The 22,708-nt window shown below is 45.8% G+C and overlaps 1 protein-coding gene across 1 annotated transcript in view; it reads left to right on the forward strand.

The window, feature by feature from the left end:
* The window catches only part of cxadr (CXADR Ig-like cell adhesion molecule), an 85,667-nt gene that overhangs the window by 48,992 nt on the left and 13,967 nt on the right, over window positions 1-22,708 (forward strand). Inside the window, exons 2-3 of the mRNA XM_083642980.1 lie at window positions 9,489-9,658; window positions 20,380-20,584. Of these exons, the coding sequence (XP_083499106.1) occupies window positions 9,489-9,658; window positions 20,380-20,584 (375 nt within the window). The remainder of the gene's footprint in view (window positions 1-9,488; window positions 9,659-20,379; window positions 20,585-22,708) is intronic.

A 22,708-nucleotide genomic window follows, 5' to 3' on the forward strand; every position in this document is an offset into this window, starting at 1 on the left:
CCCTGACCTCCACTGTCTCAGTGCAGTCTCTGGCCAAATGTCCAGGCCTCTCACACGACCAGCAGAGTCTCACCTGCCAGCCGCCTGCACGTCTCTCCTCTCCCGCCGTCCTCTGCTCCCCGACAGCCTCCGGACACCCCCTGGCGAGATGCCCGAAGGCTCCGCACGACCAGCAGACACCCGGCCGTCCCCAGTATCGTTGCTCCGCGTACCCCGTCTGTCCCCCGGAACCGCTGCGACACCACCTCGCCACGTGGCCCGGTTCTCTACAGGTCCAACACTCTCTTTGCGGCTCCTCCGTCCGCTTCTCTCCGCGCTGCGCGACTTCCCGTAGCAGCTCCATAAGCCCCTCTGCCCAGGCAGGCGTCGCCTCCAACAGCCGTCTGATCTCCTGCATCAAGCGGGCCTCCACGCCGGCAAGTACCGCGCTGAGCTCCTGCTTCAGGCGGCCCTCCATGCTAGCAAGCACCGAGCTAAACTCCGGGGTCGGTAGCTCCTTTTCCCCCCCGTCCACCGACAGGCATCCTTCCTCGCGCACCATCCCACGTGGTCTTTGTAGCAGCTAGCACACAAACAGCTAACCGCTAATGCCAGGTCTTCCAGTCGTTAATTTTCACTTCTGACGCCAGTGTAACATTGTCAGGAAACCAGGCGAGAGTCAGGATCTAGTTACCGCACTTTATTCTTTGAACACAGGTCCGGGGCTACTGTCAGCCGTAGCCCACGCCAAAACAAACCCCACAACACACACCGAAACCCCGCTATCTCGCCTAGCTTCTCCGCTCTCCTCCAAAAACACAGCCGTCTCCCTCAGGCTCCACACACCAACTCGCCGAGCTGTTCCCCGCTCTCACAGCTCCCCTCCCCCCAGCCAATCACAGGTGAACCCCTCTCTCACCCCCCCCCCCACTGGCTAAATGTCACCTTCACAGACCCCCCGTAATTCCCCACAGACATCTCAATCCCACAGTTAACCCCCATGCACAGAACAGTACAACACACAACAGTAGCACACAAACCCAACCCGCTACAATATTCAGGATATGGCGTTTACATGGAACACAGAGAAATCACATTATTCATATCCCTGTATACATGATAAATACCAGTGTCCCAGTTACTTATGCTATTTGCGCAAGCACCTGTGATGTTTACAACACAAACCGGGTAATTTTGAAATTGTTAACCTGACGTTCCTCTCTAACTGTTAACTTTGAATTAATTTAACTGTGGCTATTGAAAATGAGACCATGAATAGGCGCTGAATATTTATAGTATAGCTTAATTCACCTTATTTTCCGGGTTGTTTTAATACTTCCGGCGGTCACGGCGTGAAATACAGAAGAACGTCAGAAGAAGAATGTTGTTTTTGTAGCGGACAGTGCAGGGGGTAAAACAAAGGACGTAGCCTACTACTTTGAGCTCGGTACACAGCAAGCAAGCGGAGTGTCCACTGTTAGCCAGGTCAGATAACGTTATCATCGACAATGACGAGCACTTTCTTGTAAAACATACCTGGACTCCAACAAAGACAGCTTCAGATGGTTTTCTCTCCTCCGAGCGCAGCACGTGCCTTTTACGTCTATAAGACCCGCAGACGTTAACGTAATTCCTTGGAATGCGAGAATTAACGAGCCAGTTACATGTCATTGCATTCTTAGACATTGCCGTTTGCTTTTATTTGGTATGTTACATACAATTGGCTAAATTATTAGTTAATTCAGAGTTAGATGATATTGGAGCAGCCGGCCTTTTTCTTTTTAGCCGGAAGTCGTGACATGACCGCACAACCGGGTCAAATGGGCGTGGCTACATAAGTGGAATAGGCCTACGGTATTTATATAGAGAGAAAAGGTGAAAAAAGATTTTACTTGCTCTCTGAAGTAAATAACATTACCGGTAGCGGAAGGATTTGGGTTCATGCATTGCCGCAAAAGAGTTAATAATAATAATGCTCTTTTATAATACTAGAAATCTTGCGCGCTCGATTCCTAGGCTCGCCCTTGTGAGACGCTCTTGCTGCTGCTGAAGCCGTGCCTGCACAGGTAGTCGGCAGCAGTCAGAATCCAGGATAAGATGTATATATCCAACAGTATCCCGGTTTCTTTTGGAGTACTCCAGTTAGCATAATCGGGTTTCTCAAAACCGGGATAATAGTCCATGGGCCAAGGCTGAAATTTTGACATATCGGTACCACCTGAGGTGACCGCACGATTTTGTTATTTTTGTCTTCCTACATGTCTCTAGTTTATATTTTTGTATGATAACCCTTCCGATTTGGTAGCTTAAGGATAGTTATCACTCTGTAAACAAACTTACCCCCAAAAAATGACAAAACCCTGATTTCATCATATCTCCTGAACCACACATGATAACGCAGAAAATGTGATGTCTACCCCTATGTTTTCATGGTTAGGGATTACAATGACACCCTATACAACATCATAAACTGTTCACATGAATAGTTAATGGTGAATTAAGTGGTGTTTTGGTGAATTCAGTGGTGTTTTGAGAAGGATACAATGCAATTAGTCCATGGGCCAATGGTGAAATCGGTACCACCTAAGGGGACCGTGCAATTTTTGTATTTTTGTCTTCCTACATGTCTCTAGTTTATATTTTGGTATGATAACCCTGCCAATCTGGTAGCTTATTGAGAGTTATCACTCTGTAAAAAACCTTCTCCCATATAAATGACAAAACCCTGATTTCTGTGTATTAGTCCAGATATGTGAAAATCATGTTCACTTTTTCATAAAAGCATGAAACTTGGTACGCATATAGTTTGGGGCCCCGTAAATCTTCAGAAATTAAGCCATCACAAAAATGCCTCGTGGTGGCCTTTTTAATTCCGCCATAAGTGAATTATGTAGTTTGCATCATATCTCCTGAACCACACATGATGACACAGAAAAGGTGATGTCTATCCCAATGTTTTCATGGTCAAGGATTACAATGATACCATATAGAACATCATAAACTGTTAAAGTAACTAATCAATGGTGAATTTAATGACGCGAGAAGGAAATCACAGTTTCTGATAACTGATGCTATAACCTCAATTGCATGACCACTCTCTGGCTAAGATTTTTTGATGAGTAATTTGACTTACCGGTATATAGACCTTTTGTTAAACATCCCAAACATCCTGCGACTTTCTGCCACATGGCCAAATCCAAGATGGCCACTGGTACAATCTAGAAAATTTTGAACCAGAGCACCTAGAATAATGTATGAAGACACTTTTCGGTGTAAGTTAACCACAAAGAGTCTGATTCTGACATCAGTTTAACATTCTGACATAATTTTGACCCAGAATTCCAAGATGGCTGCCATCCAGTAGCGTGAAAACTTAACTTTTGAATGGCAACATATACGTATGTGGTGTTTGGGGTTTACCATTTTTAGAGTAAGGACGGAGATTAACAATGGTGAATTGTAGCTATTTTAATTGCAAATCCATGCCTACCAAACATGGTTTAGTAATGACAATTATTGTGTTTTGAGGGTAATTTCATAATTATGTTAGTCTCGCTGGCCAGCCTCCCCTCCCTACCGGGAGAGGAGTCTGGCGCCACGGAAACAGGCAACTGGGATAAGCCCTCCCCTGCTCTACAGCTGCTCCCCATTGGAGCGACTGTTTCAGTGGCTGCCGGATGTCTGCTCCCGGCTTATTACAAACTCTGTCATTGGCTCCGACCACGTCAATCAGAGCAGCTTCCGCTCCCTCCTCCCTGTGTGTCGCTGTAAATAGTGCCCTGCCGCCTCAGTGAAAACAACAACGCTAACTAGCTAGGAAGCTAACGGCAGAAACCTACACGCTAGCTCATTGCTACACGCTGAAAAGGGCAAGTTGGATTGTTGGAAACTATTTTCCAAGGGCACTGCCGCTAAGCACCGCCCATCGCAATCCCACTATGGAGACCTGCGTGGGAGGGGAGGCTGGCCAGCGAGACTATGGGATAGGTGAAGGTGAATAGCCTATGTCCATTGTCTAACAAGTTTTCTCAATTAATTTCCCTCTTTGCGATGTGATAAAAGTTTCTCAGTGAGTTATAGTTGATTGCCTCACTGAATTATCTGCTAATATCCAATTTTAGCAGCAGAATTTGATGTCCTGGCATGGGCACGTCCGTGTGTAATGACATATCCAAAAGGAATTTTACTCTGCGCTGCGCTGCACAGCATAGAGATTATGGTGCGCTCAAGCGCAGCGGAGTATTTAGCGCGTAAGAGGTGCTTTTTTTTTGCGTGTAAGAGGTGCTGCCCCGTATTCTGCGCAGAAACGGCTGATTGTGGCACGCCTATGTCCAGTAAAATTATAACAGGCATGCGCTTGTGCACGCCCCCAATTTGCATTGCGCACGGCGTACCGCTTTTGCGAAGATAGGGCCCCCGGGACTTGCAAGAATCTGGTCAACTTCTCCTCTCCTGCAGCATGGGCTGATTTTAAGTCTGCAATGAGTTCATTAGAGGCAGGCAGACTGTAGGGTGTGGAGGGTTGGTGAGGACAGGTCAAACGGGAAGGAGTTGAACTCATGCATGCAGGCATGGCTCAAAATGGATGCGAAAAGGTGCAAACACACCAGACACTGAAGTGACGAAGCATCTGGAAGCGCAGCCAGTTTCATTTTGGCGCACTTGTTAGCACATTAGCCCGTTCAGTCAGACCAGCCGTGATGCGGCCGGCTCGCCCCATGCAGAGATTGTTTCGGCGTCTGATCTATTTTTGTGTGAGACCCGCGAGTGATTGTGTGAAGCCAGATAGGAAGTCAGTACAAGTTGTCACCGGCGCGGAGCAAAGCAGTGCGTCTGGTGTGAATGGCCAGGGTCCTGCTCGAGCTGAATTTACACACAGCGGCACTTTGCGTCTGCAGCATCACAATCATCTTCCACCCTCCTCCCTGCATGCATGCTCCAACCCGCTCTGACTGACTGGTGGCGACCATTTATGGATTTCGTTTCCACTCCCTCCGTGTCGAATCTGTCTATCTCAAATGCCTGTGCCACTGTGAAACAACAACATCAACAATGCTAGCTCGTTGCTACATGCTGAAAACGGTTGGATCTGGATTGTGCAATAAAGCAGGCCTGCTTGATACTTTTGGTGGATAGTTGTAGAGGTGAACGGAGCCTTTTTCCCTTATACCAGGGTGGAGGTATTAGCAGCCAGACTCTGCCATTGTAGGGAGGGAGTCTGGCAAGCGAGACTACCCGGGGAGGAACTCAAGGTAGGAGCTGCTGAGATGGAGTGGAGCGCTCCAAGGCAGTGATCGACCTGGTTGTGGTCAACTTGTTAACCTCCACGAGTTGCTGGAACATTGTGTTTTTGATGAATGTGTGGCCTTATTCAACTCCAACATCACATACAGGAAGATGCAGAAGAGCAAGCGCATCTAGAAGCTCTATCTCCAATCTGTAGGGCTGCAAGAACCCTACATCACTCTCGTTGACATGGGCATGATCTAGAGGATGGCAACTCCATCAGCAATTAGATTGGCAGACACAAGATGGCACCCCATACAAGTGGTCAGACTATGTCCACAAGGTGTCATCCATCATCCTTGCCCGCCATGGTGATGTTGACATATCATCTGTGTGATCGACCGGTATGACACAGCATACTTGGCTAAAGATGATGAGCGGAATCTGATTTGATTCAGAATCTATAGCTACAGCTAATAAAAAGAGCTTATTGTAGTTATCTTGTCATACATTCATTAAATATTTGAATGCAAGAAATCCTGGGGGTAGTTGGTACAGCAGTACTAAAATGGGTGTTGACATTAACATGATATTTTCAGTGAACATAATTCTGAAATGTCTCCCAAAACATCCACCATTGTTAATCTCCTTCCTTGTGGTAAACCCCAAATGCACAGTATAGCTTCCCATTCAAAAGTTACATTTCCACAATACTGGATGGCAGCCATCTTGGAATTCTGGGTCAAAACTATGCCATAATGTCAAACTGATGTCAGAATCGGATTCCTCGTGGTTGACTTACACCGAAAAGTGTCTTCATACATTATTCTATGTGCTCTGGGTCAAAAGTAATTTTTTTAACATGGTGCCAGTGGCCATCTTGGATTTGGCCATCTGGCAAGGAAAATCCCAGGATCTTTAGGAGGGACCTGGGCGCTATTTTAACAAAAGGTCTATAAGTCAAATAACTCATCAAAACATCTTAGCCAGAGAATGGTCATGGCTTTGAAGTTATAACATCGGTTATCAGATACTGTCATTTCCTTCTCACAACGTCATCAAATTCACCATTGATTAGTCACTTTAACAGTTTATGATGTTCTATATGGTATCATTGTAATCCTTGACCATGAAAACGTTGGGATAGACATCTCCTTTTCAGTGTTAGCATGTGTGGTTCAGGAGATATGATGCAAACTACATAATTTGCTTATGGCAGAATTAAAATGGCCACCACAAGGCATTTTTGCGATGGCTCAATTTCTGAAACTGTACAGGGCCCCAAACTATAAGCGTACCAAGTTTCATGCTTTTACAAAAAAGGGAACATCATTTTCACATATCATCTGGACTAATACACAGAAATCAGGGTTTTGTCATTTATATGGGGGTAGGTTTGTTTAGAGTGATAACTATCCTTAAGCTACCAAATCGGCAGGGTTATCATACCAAAATATAAACTAGAGACATGTAGGAAGACAAAAATAACAAAATCGTGCGGTCACCTCAGGTGGTACCGATTTTTGCCTTGGCCCATGGACTATAAGGGCTTATCCAGGTTTCTGAAATCAGGATATGATATTTACATGCACAAACACAAAAAGGGGATACTTCAAAACCCCAATCATAACCTGGATACTGAAGTCCATGTAAACAGTCATATTTTCCCCAAATTGTATATTAATGAAATTATTACCAGGAGCAGATTGCTAGAATTTAAAGTGTTACAGTTATAACAATAACATAATAGGAGTGTTGTTGGCTTGGTTAATCTTTATTGCTCTGTAGAGTGAACGCAGAGCAGTGCCTGCCATCATATGAGACACTGCATCAAACCATAATGCAGCCTTGGCTTTAATTGTCATTGTGTTGAATGACATTGAAAAAACCTTTTTTATCTACGAGGGCTGGAAATGAACAGGGACCTCACGATTTGATCATTAAATCATAACAGTTGAGCAGGAAAAGCAGGATTGTTAGTATATAATCATTTTTACATGCAGTACAAATTAGATTCAATTTTTTAAGTGGACTACATACCTCTAAGAAATGGTACATGTCAGCACCATTTTTTTTATAGAGTGCAAGTGGTCGTAAATAGGAAGTAAAACGATTCTCTATTATGGAGATAATGAGCAGGACCATAGTGAGTCATAGCACACTAAGACCACACACAAACTGAATAATAGCTTTTTAGCCCACATAAAAATATAATGCCTTCGCTTGCGTAGGCCCACTTAGTATGTTGTCGAGCCTAGGTTTATGTGTGTAACTAGGTACCTTTTCTACCACCAAAACTAGGAATGTGCAATCATGGCATGGTCTTTTTTGGCCAGCGCACGCAGTGGCACAGGCCCTATAACAGGGTTTGTCCACCCAATTTACAAGCCCATTTGGGGGACCATTTGGAAGCCCATTTGTCCCACTCAGAAATCTAACTAGGTAGGTAGGTTCACAGTCACCTTTTACTATGGGTGGGAAAATTACACTTGTTGACCATTAGGTGGCGCTATAACAGCCCTCTTTACATTTTGGTCGTGATCTACAATCAAAATGTTTTCCCTGGATTCCTTGGGTCATTCCGCATCTGCTGATAGAGGCCCCGCCTATTTCCGTTTAACTAGATTTTCTGCCATTTTGAATTTTCTCCAAAAGCGTTTTTTTGCTATTTCTCCTTCAAATGTTGTCCAATCTTCACCAAACCACATCACACAGCGTTTGTGGACTGTCCTACACAAAATTTATTTCACGGTTTTTTGCAAGACCGCACCGTTGCGATATAATCGACTTCCGAACTTTTGTGGGTGTGGCCTAGTTCACAAAAATCACCCTAACTCCGGAACGCATTGTCCATTGCAAATGAACCTTGGTACAGGTGTGCAGCTATGTACTCTTAAGCTGATGAAAAAACAATTGTGTCATTTAGACTATAGGGGGCTCTATGGCAACAATAAGTACCCGTAGCTCACAAACCACAAGAGCGACTGTTCCCAAATTGGGTCCATAGGTTCATAGAGTTCTCTTCTACTCTGGCCTAAAGAATTACACCGATTGACCTCATGGTGGCGCTATAGCTGCCCTCTTTACGTTTTGGTCCATAACTTTGGAACCATAGCTTCTACGATCAACATTCTTTCTATATAGACCACGCTCATTTCCGTCTAACGACATTTTCCGCCATTTAGAATTTTGTCAAAAAGCATTTTTTCGCTATTTCTCCTTCAAATTTGGTCAAATATATAGATATATAGATATAATCGACTTGCAAAGTGTTGTGGGTAGGGCCTATTTCACAGAAATAGCTATTTCACCTTCGAGTTTGGGCCAAACTTCACCAAACCACAGCACACAGCATGTGTGGACTGTGCTGCTCAAAACTTATTTTGTGTTTTTTTGAAAGCCTGCACTGCAGCGTAGGCTATTTCATCATGAATTCATGATTTTGGGATACTGCAACTGGCAGAGATGTAATTAGAACAATAGAAGTTGAAAAGGCACCATGAGGCTATACAGAGGGGTGGGGTCCTTTTAATGCAACAAATACACATATTTTACAATTTCACAATAAATACACGTGCGCACACATACATACACACACACACACACACACACACACACACACACACACACAAATGTATTATAATAAAATGTTTTATTAAATGCAACTAGATAATTAAATAATTATTTTCTAGGGCTTTCTTACCATACTGATTTTCCATTATATCCTTGATACTTTTGCCACCGACAGCCCTCCACTTTAACAATGTCACTGCCTGCTACAACCAACAGGCTTGTCAATGCTTTTCTGCACTGGCCATATGCTAGGTTTCAACCTAGCCTTGTTTTAGTTCATTTATAATTTGCACAATGCTCAAACAGAACACTTTGATTCAACAAAAGGGCAAGTAAAAACTCTGATGTTGTCGGCCATTGTAAATTACAGGGGTACTTTCAGTCCCGAATGGATTTTTTATTGTTGGGGCGGCTGTGGCTCAGGAGGTAGAGCGCGTCGTCCACTAACCAGAAGGTCGTTGGTTCGATCCCCAGCTCCTCCAGTCCGCATGTCAAAGTGTCCTTGGGCAAGACACTGAACCCCAAATTGCTCCCGATGGCTGCGTGGCAGCTTGCTGCCTTATGTGTGTGAATGGGTGAATGTAGGCACATTGTAAAGCGCTTTGGATAAAAGCGCTGTATAAATGCAGTCCATTTTACCATTTACCATATTGTCATGTTGCTGTGTTCGTGATGTCAATTTCCTCCTCTCTCTTCCTCCGTCTCTCCAGGCACGGCCTGCGGTCTGGAGATCACGTCCACGGGGCCGTTTAGCATCGAGAAGGCCAGCGGGCAGAGCGTGAAGCTGGAATGCCTCTTCACTCTGGCCGCTGAAGACTTTGGACCCCTGGACATTGAATGGAGCTTGCTGGCGTCCGACAACCAGAAAGAGGACAAAGTGGTAAGTGACTGAACACCTTGAAGATGCAGCGTTAACTCAAACGTAGCATTTGGTAGTGCAATTTGGCATTGATCAGTTTCTTAACAACCTTTATTGAGTGTGGTCATTTGAGCAGGCTTTGTTCCTGCCTTTTGTTAGCCAACTGAATGGAACTTCTCCTGTGTGTGTGTGTGGCTCTGGAAAAAGTTTCACACACTCTCCCAATGTTGCTATCAAAACAACAGTTAATGTTTAACTTGTTGCATATGGCCCAATTCCACAGCAGCTAGTAGCGCGGTCCCGCTCCGCTCGACTCGACTTTTGGTCTCATCCCACCGTCAAAAACCGGCCCAGCTCGGTTTGATTTGAGGCCGAGTCGTGCTACTTTTGGTCCCTGCCTCGTCGGGGTACTTCGGGCTGGCGAGTAGGTCCCAAATGGTGACGTAAAACTCTGATGGCTACTGATTGGTCAGAGAGAATCGTGTTTACTCTGTCTACTGACTGTCAATGCAATGCTGGCGGCTGCATACCAGTTTAGTGGTCTTACCTTATCTTCTGTTATGTATATTTCCATCAGTATTTTGTGTCGCTGCCTTCACCTCCGGTGAAATAAAATTGTGGCGGGTGTTCAATTGTCTGAGAAAAAAGTCCGCTGCTCGCTCAGGGAGCTCTGTAGCTGAGTGGAGGCTGCAGCGCTCCGCTAGGCCGCAGCGGGTGTTTGGAAGCCCCGGTCTTGCCTGGTGAGAGGCTGCGGGGTAGAGGCTTCACTCTGTTGCGCCTCTCCCGTCCCCGCACAGCGCAAGGCATGCCTGTGATATCATTCTCTTGGCCGATTGTCACATTTGCCCATGTACACTGTAGGTCATTTAGAGGCACCAGTATTTCATAAACAGTTTAAAAGTTCTGTGGGTGGATTTAATTGTAACGTTATGTTATAGCCGAAGGACAGATATGCGGTCGCTATTTTTAGACGACCAGCTGTGGGCGGGGGTGGGTGGGGGCAGATCGAGCGCCGGTCGAAGCAAAACATCCATCGAGTAGAGACGAGTGGAGCCGAGTGGGGACGAGCTGTGCAGGGCTGTTAAGTGTGGTGGGATTGAGCCAATAGATTTAAAGCCCTATAAAGGTTAGAAATGTGTGTGGTTTGGCGCTAACCTGTTAGTGTGTGTGTGTGTGTGTGTGTGTGTGTGTGTGTGTGTGTGTGTATGTGATGTAAGAGATGAAATGCAATACATACTCTAGTAGGCGTATACTGTATGTTGGAGGCGGATGTGTTGCATTGTGACAAAGTAAACATACAAGGCGAAACGTAACCTGAGCTGAGCCACATATCTATTGTGTTCAATAGAGAGGCAAAGTGAACGTCACTTCCTGCTTCAGCACTGTACCAGAGATTTTCATCCGCCATTTATTTTCCCATAGACATTTTGTAAAATGCTTATAAAAATAGGTTTACTTGGTCAGACCAAACGGTTCAGATATATTTAGAAACAGGAGAGATCGCATAACATTTCACTCGGACCAAAATGTAAAAAAAAATGCGGGTTTAAAGAAAATATTTTTTCAATGTTGTTTTTTTTAGTTTTGGTCCCAGTGAAATGTTCTATGGTCTCTCCCGATTCTAAATATAGCTGAACCGTTTGGTTTAACAAGTAAAACTATTTTTATAAGCATTTTACGAAATGTCTATGGGAAAATTAATTCCTGAAGAAAATCTCTGGTACAGTGCTGAAGCAGGAAGTGACGTTCACTTTGCCTCTCTATTGAGCATTTGTTCTCCCACAGATGCACAGTGGGAAGTGGGAACGATGGTACTTCTCTTTATCCTATCAAGGGCTGGGTGAAAACAAAACAATATATCAATATAGAATCAATATTCATTTGAAGGAACTGGTATCCATTCATAAATCCCAATATCAATCGTCTAATATAATGCCTTTTCCCGTGGATGCTTGAAGCTTTAACCTTGTTAGACTCACGGGGTTTGATTCTTAGCGTAACGAGATCTCGTAAACATCTGTAAACATTCATATGTTTATCAATGCACCAGGTTAGAGGGTTCCTTGTACAATTTACAGCATGAGTTATTGAGAATCTCTTTCATATCCAAGCAAAATTGGTAACTGAGATATCGAATTGGAGATTTAATCAAATCAGGACCTTGTGTCTGGGAATCGTATCAATTCGGGAAATCAGTGGCGATACCAGCCCTAATCCTATAGGCAGTGTCCTCCCTCTCCAGCATGGCCCTCAGCCATGGGCTTGACAGGAAGTCCACATGCCCCCAGCACAGCTACAGAGACAGGAAGTCCACATGCCCCCAGCACAGCTACAGAGACAGACTCTACAGGAAGTCCACATGCCCCCAGCACAGCTACAGAGACAGGAAGTCCACATGCCCCCAGCATAGCTACAGAGACAGGAAGTCCACATGCCCCCAGCATAGCCACAGAGACAGGAAGTCCACATGCCCCCAGCACAGCTACAGAGACAGGAAGTCCACATGCCCCCAGCACAGCTACAGAGACAGACTCTACAGGAAGTCCACATGCCCCCAGCACAGCTACAGAGACAGACTCTACAGGAAGTCCACATGCCCCCAGCACAGCTACAGAGACAGGAAGTCCACATGCCCCCAGCACAGCTACAGAGACAGACTCTACAGGAAGTCCACATGCCCCCAGCACAGCTACAGAGACAGACTCTACAGGAAGTCCACATGCCCCCAGCATAGCTACAGAGACAGACTCTACAGGAAGTCCACATGCCCCCAGCACAGCTACAGAGACAGGAAGTCCACATGCCCCCAGCACAGCTACAGAGACAGACTCTACAGGAAGTCCACATGCCCCCAGCACAGCTACAGAGACAGACTCTACAGGAAGTCCACATGCCCCCAGCACAGCTACAGAGACAGGAAGTCCACATGTCCCCAGCACAGCCACAGAGACAGACTCTACAGGAAGTCCACATGCCCCCAGCATAGCCACAGAGACAGGAAGTCCACATGCCCCCAGCACAGCCACAGAGACAGACTCTACAGGAAGTCCACATGCCCCCAGCACCATAGATATATATAAAGGCTAGATAGCTTACCCGCGCTGCCGGCCAATGGAGAGCGACGTCGTCGCATTGCGGCCATCTTGCTACAGGGAGCTCAGCTTTAAATATATCTATGGGTTAAAAAAACGCTAACATTTTATTATTATTTTTGGCTCCAAATTATACCAAACTTAAACCGAAGCATCATCATCATGAGATGAATTCACGCACCTAGTTTCATGCAGTTTCATCCATTTTCCTAAGAGTTATGAGCATCTGTTGTTGGGTTAGTATGGCAACATCAGATTATCATAACTCCTAGGAAAATGGATGAAACTGCATGAAACTTTGTGCCTGAATCCCTCTCATGGCATAGATGCTTCGGTTTAATTTTGGTCTAATTTGGAGCCCATCAAAAAAATAGTGTTTTGTTTTGTTTTTGGCCGTATCTCGGGAACGGAATATGCTTGTAATAAACCAAACCGTTTGTAAATCCGTCAAGATTTCAGCGAGTTATGAGTATTTTTGTCTGTGCAGGTCACTCACCCTCCAACAGCTACCATAGAACGTACCAGAAAGCATACTGTAGCAAGATGGCGGCCGTTCAACGACGCTGGTGACTCCGCCTTAAGCCATCTAGGCTTTATATATATCTATGCCCAGCACAGCCACAGAGACACACTCTACAGGAAGTCCACATGCGCCCAGCACAGCCACAGATACAAGACAGGAAGTCCACATGCCCCCAGCACAGCCACAGAGACAGACAGGAAGTCCACATGCCCACAGCACAGCTACAGAGACAGACAGGAAGTCCACATGCCCCCAGCACAGCCACAGAGACAGACAGGAAGTCCACATGCCCACAGCCACAGATACAAGACAGGAAGTCCACATGCCCCCAGCACAGCCACAGATACAAGACAGGAAGTCCACATGCCCACAGCACAGCCACAGATACAAGACAGGAAGTCCACATGCCCCCAGCACAGCCACAGAGACAGACAGGAAGTCCACATGCCCCCAGCACAGCCACAGAGACACACTCTCGACACGGAGCGTTCCAGCAGAGGGGCATTCTCCTGTGGCTCAGCACTCCCCTCGCATGGCCTCCTCTCCTCCTCCTCCTCCTCCTCTCCTCCTCGCTCTAACTGTGTCCTGGGGCCTTGCTGATTTTTGGCCGCATGCGAGAAATGGGGTCAGTTGCTCATGCTTAGGCTTCTCTGCCTAGCGCTCTCTTCCACCCCCACCTCCCTCTCTCTCTCTCTCTGCTGACACACCTGTCTCTCTCTCTCTTCCACCCCCACCTCCCTCTCTCTCTCTGCTGACCCACCTCTCTCTCTCTCTGCTGACCCACCTCTCTCTTCCACCCCCACCTCCCTCCCTCTCTCTCTCTCTGCTGACCCACCTCTCTCTCTCTCGCTGCTGACCCACCTCTCTCTCTCTCTCTCTCTGCTGACCCACCTCTCTCTCTCTCTCTCTCCGCTGACCCACCTCTCTCTCTCTCTCTCTCTCTCTCTCCGCTGACCCACCCAGCCTTGTCCTCAAGCCAGGCAGAGCTCCATCCTCTGTTCACTGCTCTCTCTTTTGTCTGGATCCGTGCCATGAGATGGGAACCAGTTGCAGCCTCTATTTGTTTTTGACCTAGTTTGATTTGATTGAGAATTGGAATGAGCGATCATTAACTGGGCGAGTGGGGGGAGAGGGGATGGGTTAATTAATTTAGTAATTGGTTATTGATAAAGCCTTTTTTGCCGTTTTCTGTTTTCAGTGTCTCAGTGATTCTCGAAGTGAATACAGATTTCAATATGGGTGCTTACCCTGTCAGGGCCTCTTCCTCTTGTGTGTCTGCATGCAGCTGTAGAAATAGATAAAATATTCCAAAATTGAGTCCAGTTTCATCATTTTCTTTTCTACGTTTTATGTGATGCCACTGAAGCCCATTGTTATCGAACATTTCTAGAAATGTCAAACCGCCAAAGATCTCTCTCTGAACAGGTTGGTTCTCATTGACCCACCAGATTTGGCTTGTTATATACTTGCGGTCAGACTGATATGAAGTCATGTGCAGAGTAAAATTCTCTGTAATTAGTGACCTATTAATTCCAATGGATTGCTTATTGTATGTGACAGTGCCCAATAGGATTAGGCTGGTCTGCTAGGACCAAGGCTACTAGGCTGGACAAGCAAATGAGAAGGAAGGCTCAAATGTATGGCCAGAGGGTCCCAGATGCCCAGAAACCATCATCAACCTTTGATCACATTGCTTTAGATGAGCAAATCCAGGGAGAGCTGTCCTCGCTGGAAACCAAACACTAATAGAGAGGCAAAGTGAACGTCACTTCCTGCTTCAGCACTGTACCAGAGATTTTCATCCGCCATTTATTTTCCCATAGACATTTCGTAAAATGCGTAGAAAAATCGTTTTACTTGTTCAAACCAAACGGTACAGATATATTTAGAAACAGGAGAGACCGCATAACATTTCACTCGGACAAAAACTTAAAAAAAAAAAAGCGGATTTAAAGGGAAAAAAATCTATGTTGTTTTCTTTAAGTTTTGGTCCGAAAATCTCTGGTACAGTGCTGAAGCAGGAAGTGATGTTCACTTTGCCTCTCTATAGAGTACTACAGGAATGAGTCCTAAGACGCGGATGTTAGCACTTCCTGGTTCCCTCGTCGGCAAGTCAATGGGATTTTTGTATGGGGATTTTCGTTAAATGAATTTAATGTAAATAACGCCTGTGGTTAACAAAGGTTTATGAAACTGCGACCTTTGTGTTCAGCAAAATAATCTTCACAAATGAGGAGCACTTTTATGATTTTTAAAAACCGTGATTTTCAGGAAACGCTTCAGAAATCCAAAAATCCCATTGACTTGCCGGTGAGGGAACCAGGAAGTGCATGACTTCTGGGTTGGCCTACAAAAATACATAATCCCTGGGGTACTCAGTATATCAGCTCCGGCTTTGTCGTGGAGAGCTGGCCCGCAGCACCAGGACACATAGCCGTTAGCCATACACCTGGTAACTACAACCCCTGTCGCTGCAAGTGGGGTTGTGTTGTGTTGTGCCTGGCTGCTTACAGATCTGTATCCACACACGTGTTAAACACACTTGTAAACACAGGACATTTGTTTCTAGGAATTAACTACATATTCCAACTGTGCAGTCTTTGCATTGATGCAATCAGAAGTAATGCCACAGTTTTGCGTATTCATTCAGTCCTAGCTAGGCCTAGTGGGGAATCATGGCCCTCTTCATCTGATATAGCCCACATATCATCAGGGTCTTTTTGAGGCTGATGAAGCATAGCTAATTGCTAATAGTTGCTTTGTTGGGCTTCAATGAGAGATGCCAGGCATGCCTACAGCAACAGTCATTATCATCTAGCTAGCTAGCATCTAGCTCTCATGGTTAGCTACAGAGTGGCTGAAAGTGTGTGATTACAAGAAGCGAAATAATGATGAAAAGGAAATGTGAAATGTGTGAATAGAATAAGGCGTTGCTTCATCCCATATCCTGTCCTTGAAGGAAGCAGTGTGGAGCCATTTGTTTGCTGGAGTGATTGCCAGGTGAATGTGTATGTGTTGGCTGGGCCTGGGAGGATTTGGACGTAAAGCCCTGACACTGTTTGTTTGGCGGGAATTGCCTTGATCGTCTGTCACATATGATGATCACGCTTCCTCATGGCCATGTTTGGTTGCCTTCTCTCGTCTCCAGCCACAGCAATGAAGGGGCGCTTAATACTAGAGCCTGACCCATATGTAGGTGTGAAATATGTGTAGATGGCCTATCACAGATATATTGCTATCAGCTTATATGTGGTCCAATATGGCAGATATTTTTTATTTAGTTCTTAAAGTTATATATGCCTCAGTTGATGTATTTGATCCTTTTTTTTAATTCAAGTTATCTATATTTGTGTTTGTTTTTATACTGTAATTATCAAATTCAGAGTGAAGTGTGCAGTGTATAATTTTGAACAGCTAGGCATCTCGCGCTCTATGCACGCTCGATTCCTAGGCTCGCCGCTGGCCCTGCAGCTCGCATACACAGCTCGGCCGCTGCGCGGCCTCACCCGCAGCTCAGCTGCTGCGTGACCTCGCCTGTCCTATTGGTGTGCGCACAATGTCTCTCCCCCCCTCTCATTCTCCTCTCTTTCTCCCTCTCCCTCAGTCTCTCTCCCCCTCCTCTCCCTCTCTCTCCCTCCTCTCTCACTCTCCTCTCTCTCCCTCTCCCTGTGTGTGTGTGTGTGTGTGTGTGTGTGTGTGTGTGTGTCACTGATGACATAATCAATGATGTCACAATGCCTATGTATGACATCACTGATGACATCATCAGTGATGGTATGACATCATTGATGACATTACTGATGACAGTGATGTCACTATCAGGCGATGTACACCAGATGCATTACGGCTGTGTTGCGGATCCGGTAAAGACTTACGCCCATGTTAATTGATGGCCGATACATTACGACATACATACGAAAAATTACGCACCTGTTCTATTTTTGTCGGATCCCACATCTGTCTGACAGATTACATGAGTGTGGGTCTGTTCACACCGCATCTGTTCCGGAGGCGGTGTACATTAGCCCTATGTCATTAGGTAATAGACTACATGCACAACTTCTTTACTTCCTGAAATTAGTACAGCTTCTTTATTTCCTGTCCTACACTATTGGATGAACTGATTAATCAGGTGTGCATGATCATTGTTGTGACTGCAGCACACCTGACATTAATCAGTTCATCCAATAGTGATGACAGGAAATAAAGAAGCTGTACTAATTTCAGGAAGTAGTGGAGTTGTGCATGTAGCCCATTAGGGCAATCACCTAATTAAAAAATATGGCTGCGTCAGGTCACCTGCACGGGTGCTCTTTACACGCCCTGAAAGTTTCAGCCCAAACGCACGTAAAGCGGCATAGCTGTGGCCGGCACAAAAATGTAAACAGAGACCACATTGCCAAATTTATAGATATACATTTTATAGATATCTAGGCTGCAGCTCGCCCACTGCGCATCACATACGCATCATTATCGGAAACGTTTTACTCCTTAATATCGGCATCGGCCCCAAAAATCCAGTATCGGTCAGGCCCTACTTAATCCATTTTCAGGTAGTGATTGTGCGTTAACCTTGAGAAGCCGTTGGGAGCAGAGCGGTATCTGTGGAGGCAGCTGCACTCCAGAGTCATTGAAGTTAAAAGCCTCTGTAACGACGCTGTTGTTCACTCTCCATGCTGGGCAGGTTCAGGTTGTTTAGAGTATACAGGTGTCACATGTCTCTGCTTTGCCTCTCAAATGATCTGCGCCCCTCCCGCGTGTCCCTGAGCAGCATCACATGACAATGACCTCATCTTTGCATGTGTCCCATGGAAATGAGTCTGGCTCTGGCTGTCTGGCTCCTAGCTGTCACTACAATAGAGGTCCTTTGCCTCTGCAGCACACACTGTCCACAGAGACTACCCAGTGGCCAGGTGGCCATAGTAACATTGACTGTCCTACCCGTTATTAAACATTGTACAGAGACATCGGTGCTCCTCTGTCCTTTCCGGCCTGGCCAGATTGTCTACTAGTCATTTGCCCTTTTTGATTTTCATTACCTAGGCTCTTTATGGTGATTTTCTTTTCAATGGACCATTGGATCAGCAAGGTTATCATGCTCTGGGGGACTTTGTGCTAGAGGTGTGTGTGTGTGTGTGTGTGTGTGTGTGTGTGTGTGTGTGTGTGTGTGTGTGCGTGCGTGCGTGCGTGCGCGCGCGCGAGTGTGTGTATGCATGCATGCCCTCACGTCTTTGTGCATCGACGTGTTTTCCGCCTGAGTGAGAGACTTCTTGTCTGTCTGTGCCCGCCCGCCTGGGGCTCTTTAATTTCCTCCCCTCCCGCGGTCTCATCTCCATGTTATTACTGCTGATGTTCTGATCCCTGCTGGAGTTTGGGTTGGATCGGTTTCCCTCCCCTGAGATCCAGGTGGAATGTTGCCTGCATTACCTGTTTGCACGGCTAATAAGTACAAGATGTTAGCGTGGCCCTGTACGTGACACCCCCATTCCCTGCAGTGTGCACGCCTGCCTCGGAGCTGCAGAAACAATTCCTCCGGTTGGGAACGGAGCGACACGGCAACTTGCTGCTTCCCTTTGTCTCGACTCTTCCCTGGCTTCCTTTGAGTGGCTCTGCCTCCTCTGATGAGTTCATGATCCTTCCTCTCCTCCTGCCATGTTGTTCACTCCTCCCTCTCTCCTCCTCTCCACCCAGGGGTGTCGCCGCACATATATACGCCTGTTGTTGAGCGGGGCACAGAAAAGCCCATTGAGGACTGTCTCCATGGAAATGGGGAAGAATATGCCCGTATAACTCTTTTTTTTTATTGTTACTTGCTTCCCTTACTTTTTCTTGTGCTTGAGTTTTTCTCCCCCTGCTCCTGTAGCTACTATGAGACTTCTTGTTGGCTCCACCCGGCCTTCATCTCCTGGCATTTCCTTGTTGCCTTCAGATGCCAGACAGAATTAGTAAATCTGGGGGTAAACTACGGCTCTTTGTTGACACAGAAGGTGTTGATTTGACTGCACAGTGGTGCCTTTGTTGGTTCCACGTCCAGACCTCTGCAGCCCAGAAAGGGCAAAGAGACGGCACATGCTGCCAGATTGAAAGGCGGTGTGTGTGTGTGTGTGTGTGTGTGTGTGTGTGTGTGTGTGTGTGTGGTGCGTCTGTGTGTGCGTGCGTGTGTGTGGTGCGTCTGTGTGTGTGTGTGTGTGTGTGTGTGTGTGCGCGTGTGCGTATGTGTGTGGTGCGTGTGTCTGTGTGTGTGTGTGTGTGTGTGTGTGTGTGTGTGTGGCACGGGGGGCTGCCAGACCGAAGGGCGAAACTACTTACACTCCCTTTCTCTCTTTCTTCATATTTTCGTGGGTTCAGTGAGCGAGGCTCGTCATTTCAATGCCTTTGTGATATATTACTTTTTTCCAGAAGGCCTTGCATTCTTTCGTCTGATAGTCAAGTCAGGGGCGCCCCCGGTGGCTCACCTGGTAGAGCACGTACCACAAAGGCTTAGACCAGTGATACTCAACTTGCGGCCCGGGGGCTATATGTGGCCTGCGATAGAGTGCCGAGTGGCCCCCCAACCATTTTCTAATTCACAATGAAAACTAACGTGAAATTTGACTTTTGACGTTTGACTGAGCTCCAGCTAAATTGTCAAATATTGCCGCCTGCTCGCCACTCAGGCACTTATATGTAACTAATACAGTAACTATCCTGTGTGCACAAAATTGTCAGACTAAACTTAAGCTGGCACCGCCAAAAAACTACAATACGCTACAGAAAAAATTATATTATTATTGTTTATTAACTGGCCCCTGGCCTCCTGTCATTTTGCAGAAGTGGCCCCTGAGCAAAGCAGGTTGAGTATCCCTGGCTTAGACCGTCCCGTGGCCGCCAGCCCAGGTTTGAATCCGACCCGTAGCCCTTTGCCACATGTCATCCCCTCTCTCTCTCTCTCCCTATCTTTCCTGTCTATCTGCTGTCCTGTCAAATGAAGGTGAAAATACCCCTCCCCATAAATCAAATAAATAAATAAAATTAAAATGACGAATAAGAAGAAGAAAAAGACAGATACACAGTACATCATTCTAAGCACTGCAGGCAGATTTCTTAACTCCGACTCCCCCTCCTCTCTACTCTCCTTCCATCTCCAGGTCATCTTGTACTCAGGCGACAGAGCCTATGAGGACTACTATCCTGCCATGAAGGGTCGCGCCCACTTCAACTCAGCCGACCCCAAGAACGGCGACGCCTCCATCAACCTGACGGGGCTCAAGTCGTCCGACACGGGCACCTACCAGTGCAAGGTGAAGAAGGCTCCCGGCATCCGCAGCAAGAAGTTTCTGCTGACTGTCATGGGTGAGTGGAACTGTTGCTGCAGAAGAAGGACAATCAACTGTTGGCTGCTGGAAATATGGCGTGGTGCTACTGCTAGCAGTCGGTTTTGTTTTGTTTTGGTCACATGGTAAATTAACTTCACCACCTGACACCGCCAAGTGATCATTCTGATCTCATGATCTTGCGTGAATCCAGCTGCCTGAGTTGCAAAATTCTCTACACAGCGGAAATGTACCAAATCACATGCCCTTTGCTCTCCCTGGCTCTTTTGATGTAGTCATGTGTGATTAACCTTCCCACAGGCTGGAGAACATTGCCCCCTTTGTGATACAAGTCTATATTCACCTAGGCACTCCGTGATCCAAAATGATACTGATTCTTTTCACTAAATATTAATAATTACTAATAAATAATCACAGTGAATTGAAAAACACAATGATTTTATTGCACCATTCACATCTTATCCAATTCTTGTATTTTCCACTACAGTGCACATTCTACATGAATATTTCAATATTGTTAATATGCCAACATTTTTGCGCAGCCCTAATTAACACCATATATTGTAATGGGAAAGTTAATTGATCAAATACTCTGAAATAATACCAAAATAATCAGAAGTAGTCATTGAATTCTGTTAGTCTCCAGCTGAGCGAAGCATTTAGAGACTGACTTGTGAGTCTACTCCTTAGGCAAACACTTAGACACACACACACACACACACAGACACACACACACACACACACACACACACACACACACACACTGGCCTTGCTGGTCAGTCAGCTGACTCAATGATGTCAAAAGTGAAATTGCCTTCTGAAACTCACCTGGTATTTGCATAAGGGAAAAACACTCGTGCGTTATCAAATTGGTTTCACCGAGATAGGACGCGCTTTAGAAAATGGCGGGTGCTTTTGTTGACACGGTCTCATTATGAGAATGTGTACAAAAGTCACTCCACTGCACCAACAAGCTGAACCAGGAGGACTCGAGGTATCGAAAAAACAAACTGGTTTCTCAGCATTCATCTTGTTGCACCACTAAGCTTTTTCTCTCATCTCTAATGAAGGAGATGAATGGCCAGAGATTGTCTCAGCAGTGGCTGCAGGCTGACTACAGAGGCATTGACACTGTCCTTGGGAAGGCTACTGTGTTATTATTAGATAAAACATCATCCAAACATTAGTCACTACGTACGTCACCACCACTACATACACCTTTATGTAAGTCACCACCACTACACTGTGTGTTACTACATAAGTCACCACCACTACACTACATACACCTTTATGTCACTATGTAAGTCACCAGCACTACATACACCTGTATGTTACTACATAAGTCACCACCACTACATACACCTTTATGTCAGTATGTAAGTCACCAGCACTACATACACCTGTATGTTACTACATAAGTCACCACCACTACATACACCTTTATGTCAGTATGTAAGTCACCACCACTACATACACCTGTATGTTACTACATACGTCACCACCACTACATACACCTTTATGTCACTATGTAAGTCACCACCACTACATACACCTTTATGTCACTACGTAAGTCACCACCACTACATACACCTTTCTGTCACTACGTAATTCACCACCACTACATACACCTTTATGTCACTACGTAAGTCACCACCACTACATACACCTTTATGTCACTACGTAAGTCACCACCACTACATACACCTTTATGTCACTACGTAAGTCACCACCACTACATATCCCTTTATGTAAGTCACCACCACTACATACACTTTTATGTCACTACGTAAGTCACCACCACTACATACACCTTTATGTAAGTCACCACCACTACATACACCTTTATGTCACTACGTAAGTCACCACCACTACATACACCTTTCTGTCACTACGTAAGTCACCACCACTACATACACCTTTATGTCACTACGTAACCACCACTACATACACCTTTATGTCACTACGTAAGTCACCACCACTACATACACCTTTATGTAAGTCACCACCACTACATACACCTTTATGTCACTACGTAAGTCACCACCACTACATATACCTTTATGTAAGTCACCACCACTACATACACCTTTATGTCACTACGTAAGTCACCACCACTACATACACCTTTATGTAAGTCACCACC

This window comes from Poromitra crassiceps (assembly GCF_964638095.1).
Source record: "Poromitra crassiceps genome assembly, chromosome: 1".
NCBI lineage: Eukaryota > Metazoa > Chordata > Actinopteri > Beryciformes > Melamphaidae > Poromitra > Poromitra crassiceps.